The 12,182-nt window shown below is 38.3% G+C and overlaps 1 protein-coding gene across 1 annotated transcript in view; it reads left to right on the top strand.

Annotated features, from left to right (window-relative positions):
• rbm26 (RNA binding motif protein 26) overlaps positions 1-12,182 on the top strand; it is a 78,423-nt gene that overhangs the window by 4,512 nt on the left and 61,729 nt on the right. The window contains exons 3-4 of the mRNA XM_043692682.1: positions 9,161-9,279; positions 11,534-11,575. Coding sequence (XP_043548617.1) covers positions 9,161-9,279; positions 11,534-11,575 — 161 coding nt within the window. The remainder of the gene's footprint in view (positions 1-9,160; positions 9,280-11,533; positions 11,576-12,182) is intronic.

Here is a 12,182-nt window from a genome sequence, read left to right as displayed (position 1 = left end):
TCTGAAGGATGGTGCGTTATATTGCTACTTTTTAAGCAGTGCTGGCACATGGTGAGTTTTTCTTTTGGCGGATGTGTAATAAGCATCCATTCTTGGTTGCAGTTTTGAATACACTTTACCAGATGCTCATAGATACTTGTACGGTACTTATTTTTTTTTAAAGTTGCGTTTCTGAGGATTGAAAGCCAAGGGATGCTTGTCCTACGATGTAGTCCAGTTAAATAGTATCCATTCTTGCATGATCTTGAGCTTTACAAAGTCTTTATCTTAACTTGTGCGGCAAGTGATAAGTTTTGTCCTTAACAGTGCAATTGCATTTCTTAAGTTACTGCTCTAATTTGCACTTCATAACGTTTAAGGCCTATCCACTGGCCTAGTTGTTGATGCACCATCAATATCATTTCTTGTTATCTAAAATCTTGATCAAATATCCCCATTTGTTGCCATTAATCCAAGTTCTTCAAATTTATTTAAATTAACCTGTTTGGACATATTTGATACATATCGGGGACAGGTGGTACTTGAACCTCGGTCTTTGGCTCAGAGTTAAGGACACGACCACTGTGCTACAAAAGGGGCCTCAATTTCTTCATACATCTGTCACCCTGTAGTGACACTGCTTGAAAATAACTGATAAATACCTAACAAGATAATTTGCATGATAATGCCTTCACCTTTCAATTCTTTCAACCTTAACAGTTACTTTAAGAAGTTGACAGTGTGGTACTGGAAAAGTGCAGCCAGTCAGGTAGCATCTGAGGAGCAGGGGAGTCGACATTCTTGATGAAGGGCTTATGCCCAAAACATCGATTCTCCTGCTCCTTGGCTGCTGCCTGACCTCCTGTGCTTTTCTAGAGCCACACTTTTAGATTATGATCTCCAGCATCTGTTTTGCACGATGTTCTATACATCTAGACAATCAACTGAAAATATGGATCTGTTTTTTTTGCTCATGTCAGTAGGACCTGGGTACTTCCAATGGACATACCTTAACAATGGGAGCACAAAATTGTAAAACTAGAGGTTGAATAGATTTGGGCTATTTTACCTGGAGCGTGGGAGGCTGAGGTTCAAATAATCATGAAGGACATGGATAGGCTAAATCGACAAGGTCTTTTCACTGGGGTGGGGGGAGTCCAAATCTCAATGGAATAGGTTTAAAGTGAGAGGGGAACAATTTAAAAGGGATCTAAGGGGCAACTTTTTCATATGGAGGATGGTGCTTGTCTGGAATGAACTGCCAGATGCAGTGGTGGAGGCAGGTACAGTTACAACATTTGCAAGACATCTGGATGGCTATATAAGTAGCAAGGGCTTAGAGGGTTTTAGGCTAAATGCTGTCAAATAGTGCTAGTTTTATTTAGGACATTTAGTCAGCATAGACCAGTTGGACTGAAGGGTATGTTTCTGTGCTGTATATCTCCAGGACTCTTACTCTTTTTTGCTTTTAGTGGCCATGATGCACAAGCAGTGTTGAAAAGTGTGGTGCTGGAAAAGCGCAGCAAGTCAGGCAGCATCTGAGAAGCAGGAGAGTTGATGTTTTGGGCATAAGCCCTTCATCAGGAATGTCTGATGAAGGGCTCATGCCCAAAACATTGACTCTCCTACTCCTCAGATGCTGCCTGACCTGCTGTGCTTTACCACCACCACACTTTTCGATCTAATTCTCCAGAATTTGCAGTCCTCAGTTTCTCTTATGATGCACAAGCAGTCAGTCCAGTGACCATCCACAAGACTTAAAAAAAAAAGTGGGTCGCTGCTGCAGTAATGATCAGATTATTTATATTTGTGAGTCGGCTGATATTGGCAGAACCAATTGTCAACTTAAATTCCTCAAATTAGAACGGTTTCTGTTGAAATCATATAGTCCACTGGAATTAGACAGCTTTTAAATGCATTTTCTAATGACAGATAACTAAAATTGACCTGCAAGTGCTTGCTTAAGTAAGACTGTTAATACCCATGGTTGATCTTCCACGGTATTGTATATGATAAATTATAGATTGCAATCTCTTTATTATCCCTGCTAGCTTTGTTTGTTTTTCAATTTTGCCCTTTCTCTTTCTTGTATGTCATCTTTCCTTCCCTTTTCTGCTTTCTTTCAAGATAGAGAATAGGGCTTAAAACTTGCATTTTTTTAGGTCCAAAATATTGTTGTGGGTAGGTGAAAATGTGGGCTCTGTGGAAATTTGTATATGCTGTCTTGGAGAAAGGTCTTGGTATTTGCACTGTGGGAGTTATGGGAAAATATGACTTCCAGTTGCTTCCCATTTCCCGCAAGACAACATTGATCGCTGATGAGCGGTGATGTGCGCTGTAGCAGCTCATTATGGTTATTTTGACAGTACCTACTATCCTGTGATATCAATTATTAAGAAGCACAAAGGCAACAACGTTGTGCGAAGGTCATTGCCGACCAAGTTCCTCTTCACGCCACACACCATCCTGATGAGGATGTAGATTAATCTACAGTCATCACTTTCTGCAAGTCTCTACCAAAGTCCGTTGTTGAAGAACCATCACTGTATGAACTAGAACTGATCAAGGAGAAGGCTGACCAGTACCTCTGCAGGGTAGCTTGAAAAAGGGCAGTAAATTCACCTTGCCTATTTCATGTACACGCCAACAACAAATTTGAAAGAAAGTACTTTTAAGCCAGCATTTCCTTCCATCACATGCCCCAAATTCATAATTTTCCTGAGATAGACATTACTTTATGCGATCCAATTGTATATTCCTTTGATCTAGCTGCTGAACACCTGTATCTTACTCTACAGTTATCTGGTCATTCTCACTCACTTGCTCCTTCCTTGGGTGAGTGGCAATTGACAAGAGGATTGCTCACTTGACTGGTTTCCCTTGTACTTGTCATTTCTATTTGTTTTCCTGGGAAGCCTTTTATATTTTCTTATTTTTTGTGTGCAATTTGGAATTTTAATTAGATCACTTCAGATGCTATTGCTATATTAGCTGCCATCGATTGCTAGAGCCATTTTCTTGAGATTAATGTCAGCAGAATTAAAGTCATCTCTTGGTTATTGATAATTGAAATATTAGTTATTTTTTCCTAGTCATCAGCATTTGGGATTTCTTTGTTTGTAAGACCTTGATTACTTAATTACACTTATCCAATATCCATCTTTTAGAAAAGAAATATGATATTGAAAACTTGAGTGTACTTAGTCAAAATGTGTAACTTTCTTGCTGCAGTCTTGAGATATTTTGCATGCTATTTTGTTCCTTTCTTTTATAGCATATAACATGAGATTAAAATTTAAATGACACTTACAACTCAGCTCATAAATAATGCTAAAATTGAGCTTTTTCGTTTGCTTTTAAGGAGTAAGATTTTGTTTTATAATTGTTGGAGGCACTTAGTGTATCGTACAGTATGCATTTAATTTTACTCATAATTTATGCCTAGGAAATTAAAGTGCACTACTATGTTTAACTGATTTTACTTTCTCACTGATATTTATGTTTCTCTTGGCCTGCTATTACTTCTGACTTTTTGTCCAAACTTTCACTTGCAACTTATTGCTGATACAGCTATCTTATTTGCTTCTGTGTTAAGTTTCTCCCATCTCCTCTTATCAATTTCTGTTCTTAAAGAAGTATTCATATTATTCATGTATGTTTGTCATTTTTGTTTCTGTTACTGACAAGTAGGGCAATTGCGCCAATTATTTTGGTAAAACAGTCTTTCATTTGACTGAGGGGCAAGGATTTTATCAGTTTGTCACATTCGATTTTATTAAACTATAGGAAAAGTGTTGAAAGAATAAATTGGTAACTACATCTGCAGTTGGAATTAAACCTGGGATGCTTCCCTCTCTTGACCTTGGGAGTATTGCCAAAGAGATCTTGGGGTATAGGTTCATAATTCAGAGCATAGGAGGCTGAGGGGTGAACTTAGAGAAGTTTAAAAAGTCCTGAGCATGGATGGGATGAATAACCAAGCTCTTTTCTTCAGGGTAATGGATTCCAAAACTAGAGGACATAATTTTAAGGTGAGAGGGGAAAGATTTAAAAAAGACTTGAGGTATGTGAATGGAATGAGGTGCCAGAGGAAGTGGTGCAGGCTGATGAAATTATAACATTTAAAAGGCATCTGGATAGGTACATGAATAGGAAGGTTTTAGGGGCATATGGGCCAAATATTAATAAATGGGACTAGATTAGTTTAGGATAACTGGTAGGCATGGACGAGTTGGACGAAAGGGTCAATTTCCGTGCTGTACAATTCCATGACAATGTCTTTACTGAATTAAGTTGTTAACTCTTATTCCATTTGCTCTGCTTTGTGGATGCTCCTTATTATGCTAATTTGGCATGAGAAGGTTATCCCAATACCTTTTAGATCGTGTGATTATATAAAAACATTGGGTCACCTGTCACGGCCGCAGTAATCATGAGTTGAATAATGATAGCAGTTATTTATTCAAAAATGAGTCATCATTCAGCAAGGGGTATCTGAGATTATATGCAAATATAGAGAGAACCTGGATCGCAAATGAATTCCATTACTGAGAGCGTTCTCAAGTCCATCTGTACTCAATTCGGAAGACTTTGCAGGACAATATAAAGCAGCCTTACCATTTGAGTTGCATGCTTTGCTCTTGGCTTCACAGGAAGGGCATTTTGGCATCTCCCTCAACAATTGTATGAGGTTGCAATATTTGCAACCTATTTGGATATGTGATAACACTTTTGTGGCAGCTAGTACTTGAACCTGCATCTTCTAGCCCAGAGGTAGTAACACATTTGTATGACAAGATACTTTTAAACCCTACAGTTCCCAGGTGAACACTCGTCCAAATACTAACCATATCAAAATCTATTTAGCTTCTGAGATCAGACATTTGCAAATTACTGTGGTTGTGAGCAATGTACTTGTAATCAACCTGTTCAGACTGATGGAATGTATCTCTTTTTATAAGCTGGGCTTCATCCTGTATCTTCTGGCTCAGAGGTATGGACTCTATCAATGTTCCTTACATGATGGATATGAACTAAACCTGTTACTGATGTTTAGGTCTGGTAATTACAAGTAAAAACTCTTTTAAGATGTGACATGTGAAGTCTACTACATAAAGGTGACTGAAAGTAATTGGAGTAAATGATTGTGTCTTGTTCAAACTGTTTTTAAGACTAAATATCTTCTCTTTTCCATTTTCTTCCTAAACCAATCTTTGCCGCCTTTGATTTTACAGTATTTATCTCATTTATCTTTTGATTTCAACAGCTTTAATTCACTTTCTCTTCAGGTGTTTTGCTGTTAAGGAAAATGTTCATTTGTACCTTTCTTTCCCTCACTGCAATATTACTCACTCGTGCTTTCAATAACTTAGTGGACAAATTGTTGTAAGCTGAAGTGTTCAGGGCTAAGTCTCTAACCAATGCAGCTGCACTGAATAACCTGATACAGCAGTATGAAATCCGGTGTTGATTTTAGTTTCCTCTGTTGTCAGTAGAAACTGTCCATGATGTATATAACTATTATTTGTCCAGCCACCCTCACAAATTATTTAAATTTACATTATTTGTACTGTTGAATTTGAGCTTTGCCTTTTATATTTATCTTTGGTCTAACATTTACTTCTAGAAGTCAAATAAATACGTACTTGCTTAATCATAGAAGATTTAAACAGGCAAAGAAATGGGTTTTATTTTTAATAATCCTCTGTTATTTCTCCATTTTGCAAAGAGCAACTTAAAGTGGTACCCTTACCACAAAATTTGACATCAGTTTCATGGACACCTGTGAAATGCTGTGTATAAATAGCTTTCATAGATCTGAAAAATTTAATATGTCAAACTTTATTAGATACTCCTTCATTTATGTTAATCAGAATTACATTTGAAACTTGTTTATTGTTATTTTTGTTCTTTTGTGTTTCATTTTTAATTTGCTTTATAATTTACAACCTTAATCACCAGGAACAAGTGAGGACTGCAGATGTTGGAGATCAGAGTCAGGCAGCAAGCAGGAGAGTCAACGTTTCGAGCATAAGCTCTTCTTAATCACCAGTTTGTTAGCTAACATTTTCTACGTGTTGAAATTCATTATGTTTTAGATCTCCATTCATCCTTCAGGATTCAGTATTATAAATTCTCATTACCAAGATCCTCAAAGTAAGGGTAATGGATAGATGGATCAGAATTTTTGTCAAGCTTTACATTAGGCTGAACTTTTGGGAAAATGCTTGCGATGCAGCAGAGAATTTTACTGAAGCTGGTATTCACTAGTCATAGGCAAAATGACAAGAAAGCATATTTAACCATATAGTCCCAATGGATTTCTCTTGGTCTGGGGTACTCTCTACAATGGCTAACAAATCAGGTTGTTGTGAGTGAAAGACAAGCATATTGCAATAGCTACACACCAGATGTTGTCCCATTTTCACTCGAATCAACTTTATATCCTGAAACAGAATCAACAGAGCTGATGCTTTCAGGTGCCCTTATTTGAGTTGTATTTGCAGATGGACAGCAAGCAACTGAAGACAATTCCTCCTGAACATTATCATACTGGCTACTTCTGAGTAAACATTCATTGTCAACTTTATCCATTACGGCCAACATCCTCATGAATGGTAGTGGATGCACCTTAATCAATAGTGACAATCACTAAGAGCCTTATCACTGTACTTGCTCCCACCAAAGTCAAGTTAGCGCATATGTGGTTTGATATCATTAAGCATCTGTGAACAGACAGTGAGTCGAAGTTTGAGTTTCTGAGGCTATGTCTCCCTGTTCATTCAACAGCTATAAGTGGTTTTCAGACTGAATTTGAACAGACATGTGGAACGCTACCACATGCAAGCCCCCCTCCAAGCCACTCGCCATTCTGACTTGTTATTCTGACATGTCATTCCTTTGCTGTCACTGGGTCAAAATCCTGGAAATCTGTCCCTAATAGCATTGTGGATCTAACCACAGCGCATGGACTGCAGTGGTTCAAGCAGGCAGCTTGACCACCCTTGGCAGCTAGGGACCTGCAATAAGTGCTGTTCAGCCAGCAGTGCCCAAGTCCTGTGAGAGAATTAAAAATGTGGAATCTACAGCAGAGGAGTGGGCCATTTGTTCCAATTGGTGTATTGTATTTAATGTATAAGGTACTTCCCATTTTGTGTTCCTTTCCTTCCATTTAATTTTCTGTGCATATACATTAAGGTTTCCTTGAACTCAGTAAGTGCTACCTGCTTCAGTCACTCCACATGGTCACACTTCCCACATTTTTATCACTTTCTGTAAAAAGATTTCTCCAAAATGATTTGTTTGATCTTTGTTTCATTGGCTCTCCTACATTTATTTCTTCTGGTCTAGATTTGCATACAAGTTGAGGACATTTCACCATGTTTGCCCTTTACAAACGTTTTATAATGGCGAAGACCTCTACCAGTTTGCTTTAAGTTTTTCTTTTGGATTGTTTCTGCTCTCATTTCTGTACTACTTCAAATTTTCAGTCTCATCTTGAATTTTCCAGAAGTGTTTTGCCTAAATTTGTATGCATCCAGAATAAGGCTGGCACCCAAAAGTTAGTGTCTGTGATTGACTGTGTGCTTCTTAAGCGTGTCTCCTGATGAGGTCGCTTTTCTCGACATAAATAGAAATTGATCAAGTTAACAAAAATGTCCACGTGTGCTATTAATCTCACAATAGAGGTCTCTTTTTAAAAATTAGACCTTGTTGAATGAGATTTAGCTGTCTTTGTCGTGGTAAGCTAACTTCACAATTGGTGTTGAACATCATCACTGGCCCTGAAATCCTGTATTTCTGTTTGTTTTTATACTTGTCTTTGTTTGGCCACATCATAATCTTTAGCATCTCTGTGTTTAAAAAGAAACAGGAAAATTATTGAGTGCTTTTAATTTATTAAACTGTGAATAGTTCAATAAACTGCTTACCTGTTTGATCATATCGATACTGTTGAGCTCATGATGTTGGCACCAGATTTAAACTATCTTCAGGAAAAGCATAAACCTTACCACAGATGGGTGGCATGGTGGCACAGTGGTTAGCACTGCCACCTCACAGCACCAGAGACCCAGGTTCAACTCCCACCTCAGGTAACTGTCTGTGTGGAGTTTGCACATTCTCCCCATGTCTGCATGGGTTTCCTCCGGGTGCTCCGGTTTCCTCCCACAGTCCAAAAATGTGCAGGTTAGGTGAATTGGCCATGCTAAAAATTGCCCGTAGTGTTAGGTGAAGGGGTAAATGTAGGGGAATGGGTCTGGGTGGGTTGGTCTTCGGAGGGTTGGTGTGGACTTGTTGGGCCGAAGGGCCTGTTTCCACACTGTAAGTAATCTAATCTAGTCTTTGTGAGCAACCTTCCCTGAGGTCAGTTGTCTAAGAAATTAGTAGCTTTAGTTGTCTAAGAAATTAGTAGCTTCGTTGTCTGAACAAAGTACATCATTCCGCATTTCCCAATAATTGTATATCATTTGCGCTTTAACTGTCTACTCTGCAATCTCTCTGTTTTCTTGAATTCTGATGCATTCTTGTATTGTTAATAATATCCCTGCATTATGATATCATTTGCAAGTTTTGCCACTTCCCACCTACTGCCGATCTGAAGAATTTCCCTGAACTTCTATCCCTCTATTTTCTGCTCTGGAACCATCTATCAATCCATTCCCCTGTCTGATCTTGACACAATGTACACCAGAGTTTGTCAAGAGCAATTTTTTTCATAGTGCTATGAGGAAAAGATATGGGAGAATTGAGCAGTGAACTAAATGGACATGATGGACTGTGCTCCTCTGGCCTTCTGTGCTATTACTACTCTAGGATTCCATGTTTCTGCCAATTCATAATATATCATGTCAACCAATATTGTGACACTGCATGTTGTACCTTCATGTAGATATTTTTAATCAAAATGCTCAGACCAGTCATGATGCGTGGCTGAGGCAGGTGGGACTTGAACACTGACTTTGTGGCTGTGGATGGAAGAGGGAAAGCTGGCAATCTGAGACTTTTGTGAAAGGTGATCATTTCAAAATTAGAAGTTTTGTAGTAATTTTTAAAGTGAGTCGTTTCCAACCTCTTAAAGCAAAAATATACACAACAAATTTAAGCACATTTTTTTGTTAACAGTATAATGGAATTTGAATATTATAGCTTTAAGTATTTTTCTGTTTTTATTCTGTTGCAGATGTGATGCAGATCCATCCGCACTTGCTAAATATGTTGTTGCTTTGGTAAAAAAGGATAAAAGTGAGAAGGAGTTGAAGGCACTGTGTGTTGACCAATTAGATGTCTTCCTGCAGAAAGGTATAGTAAAAAAAGTGTTAGTGTTCTATCTTTTGGTGCCGTGAATGATATCCAGAGATGTTTCATACTTTTGTGTCTGCATATTTAAAAATGTGTAAAAGCAAAATCATTCAGATGCAGAAAATCCAAAATATCAAGATATCGGGAAAACGCAGGTCTGGTTGCATTGGTGTAAGTGTCAGAATGATGATCTTTCAGCAGAGCTAAGAGTGCTTTGAGATGTGCTTGTTTATTAGCAAGACTGGGAGAAGAAAAGGATGGGTCTGTGATGGGTTGAATGATAGGATGAATTAAATAAAAGGATTCAGAAAAGATTTAGAAGAATGTTGCCAGTGTTGGAGGATTTGAACTATAGGGAGAGGTTGAATAGGCTGGGGCTGTTTTCCTTGGACCGTCGGAGGCTGAGGGGTGACCTTAGAGTTTTATAAAATCATGAAGGGCATGGATAGGATAAATAGACAAGGTCTTTTCCTTTGGGGTGGGGGAGTCCAGAATGAGAGGGCATAGGTTTAGGGTGAGAGGGGAAAGATATAAGGGACCGAAGGGGCAACTTTTTCATGCAGAGAGTGGTACATATATGGAATGAGCTGCCAGAGGAAGTGGTGGAGGCTAGTACACTTGCAACATTTAAAAGACATCTGGATGGGTATATGAATAGGAAAGGTTAGGAGGGTTATGGGCCGGGTGCTGGCAGGTGGGACTAGATTGTGTTGGAATATCTGGTCGGCATGGATGAGTTGAACTGAGGCAACTGTTTTGTGCTGTAATCTCTATGACTCTATCACTATGAAACAGACTGGGATAAGTATGAAGTGGGCTTTAATCGCTGATGCAGATTGGGAGAAGTATGAAATAGGCTGGAATTAGGGTGCAGCAGGCTGGGAAGTGTATGAAGCAGCCTGGGATTATTGCCAAGCTGGCCGGAGGGGTATGAAATGTGCTGGGAATGCTGAAGTGAGAGAAGATAAAAATAAACTGTCATCATATGAAGATCATGAGTTGCTTGGCTAGTAGGTAGTCTAGCCTTGTTTCTTTTTCTATAAAGTCAGGAAGTTGGTCGAAGGAGCTTTAAATTAAAAGCTTTGTTTTGCTTTTTTTTAAATAAGTTTATGGGCAACTTGATCCATTTCCAGTTAATAGACCAGAGGTATCAGTCTGGTCTGTCTGTTGAGTATTTGTGTGTACTTCAATTAAGGCAGTGTATTTGAGTGGAATAGAAAGAGTTTAATTCCAATCTCTCTCCAGCTTTATCTAGAACATTCTTGAGGTTGAGTGTCTAAAGCTATTTGAGTGCATTTATCTTTACCTTGTGCAATCACACATACTATAAAGATTGCTACTCTACTCTTTTTTTATGTAGTTACTTTAAATTCAGGTTTTGTTTTAATCATGATATTTGCAGTCTAGGTCCACTATATATGCATCACCTGAATTGAGGTTGCTTTCTTTTCATTATGATGCTCCATTTACCTGTGCAGCTCTCCCAATAGACTTGTTCCTTATGATAATGACTTCAACGTATTTTCATATTCTGCGTATTATAGCTTCGCTGTTTTGCATTCAAGTTATGTGTGACCATAAAGGTGTAATTTTGCTGCTTCCCTACTTCGTTTCCTTCTCATCCATGTGGAACTGCATCTTTTGTTTAAAGTGTAATGCAAATGATCTTGTTCAGCTTTTCAAACTCCATTCCCAAGTGGATCTTAATTTCACTGTATTGAAGAGGCTTTTAAAATGATGGATATACATATATAGTCAGGTTTGTCGAAATTGAGATGAGATGAACAGTTATACATACAAGATAAACAGGCAAAAAGTTATGAGGGATGTCTTGAAGTATTTCCTTCACTGTCAGTTGCCTTTTGAATTTGAACATTAAGTTGGTGGGAATTTTATGCAACACTTTGCAAAGAGGCTTGTCAGATTCCTTAGTGAATAGGATAGTAACTGTTACAGAAGGTGAAATTGGCAATTGTTAGATTTTGAGTGTTTATGTAGGTTCAGTCCCCCGTAGCTTCTTTTAAAATTGCCTTGAGAACCTAGGAAGGAATTACCCAGTGACAGTTCTGAGTTTGCACGATTTTTGCTTTGGGTAATCCAGGTAATTTTACAGCTGGGTGGGGTTAGTTGTATTTTTACTGCCTGGGCAGTGGGCTTCAGGAACCTAATGGTCTTTTCTTGCACTTAGATAGATTCACAAGAGTGAATGAATCTGTCAGCAGCTTGTAATCTCTGGTCTTTGGTTGCTATACAGGTGCTAGCTACTACCAGGCAGATGCGTTAGACCTGACAGCAGGTGTGTGTTGATAAGCTAAGTAATTTGCTAAAACTTAACTTCTAATGTAAAAATAAGTTTAATGTGGTCGTTAGAATTGCTTGTATTATATTTTCAGATGATTTTTAATATTTTATACTGTTGCACCTAGTGGCTGTAGTAATATGTAAGGTGATACATTTTACAACCGCTCGTCCAGCCTATATAATGTTGACTTGATTTCTGCTTGAATCACAAACACTGGTATTACGTTCATGATTTGGAGGTACCAGTGTTGGACGGGTTGTACAAAGTTAAAAGTCACACAACACCAGGTTATAGTCCAACAGATTTATTGGGAAGCACTAGCTTTTTGACCGCTGCTCCATCATCCACAACCACCTGATGAAGGAGCAGTGCTCCAAAAGCTAGTGCTGCCAAATAAACCTGTTGGATAATAACCTGATGTTGAGTGATTTTTAACTTGGTATTATATTCTATGGCTTATGTGCAGATCCGACTTTCTACTCAATTTGGGTAAATTGGCCAACCAGTTGGAAAGTTAAGATGTTTTAAACGTTTCAGCCAAAAAAAAGTTAATTTCAGGATTTTTGCAACTTTCATATGGTGGTTAAAAATTAACTTTCTC

Source organism: Chiloscyllium plagiosum, chromosome 6 (genome assembly GCF_004010195.1).
Source record: "Chiloscyllium plagiosum isolate BGI_BamShark_2017 chromosome 6, ASM401019v2, whole genome shotgun sequence".
NCBI lineage: Eukaryota > Metazoa > Chordata > Chondrichthyes > Orectolobiformes > Hemiscylliidae > Chiloscyllium > Chiloscyllium plagiosum.
The sequence above is the reverse complement of the archived record's forward strand: the minus strand, read 5'-3'. Positions and strand labels throughout refer to the sequence as shown.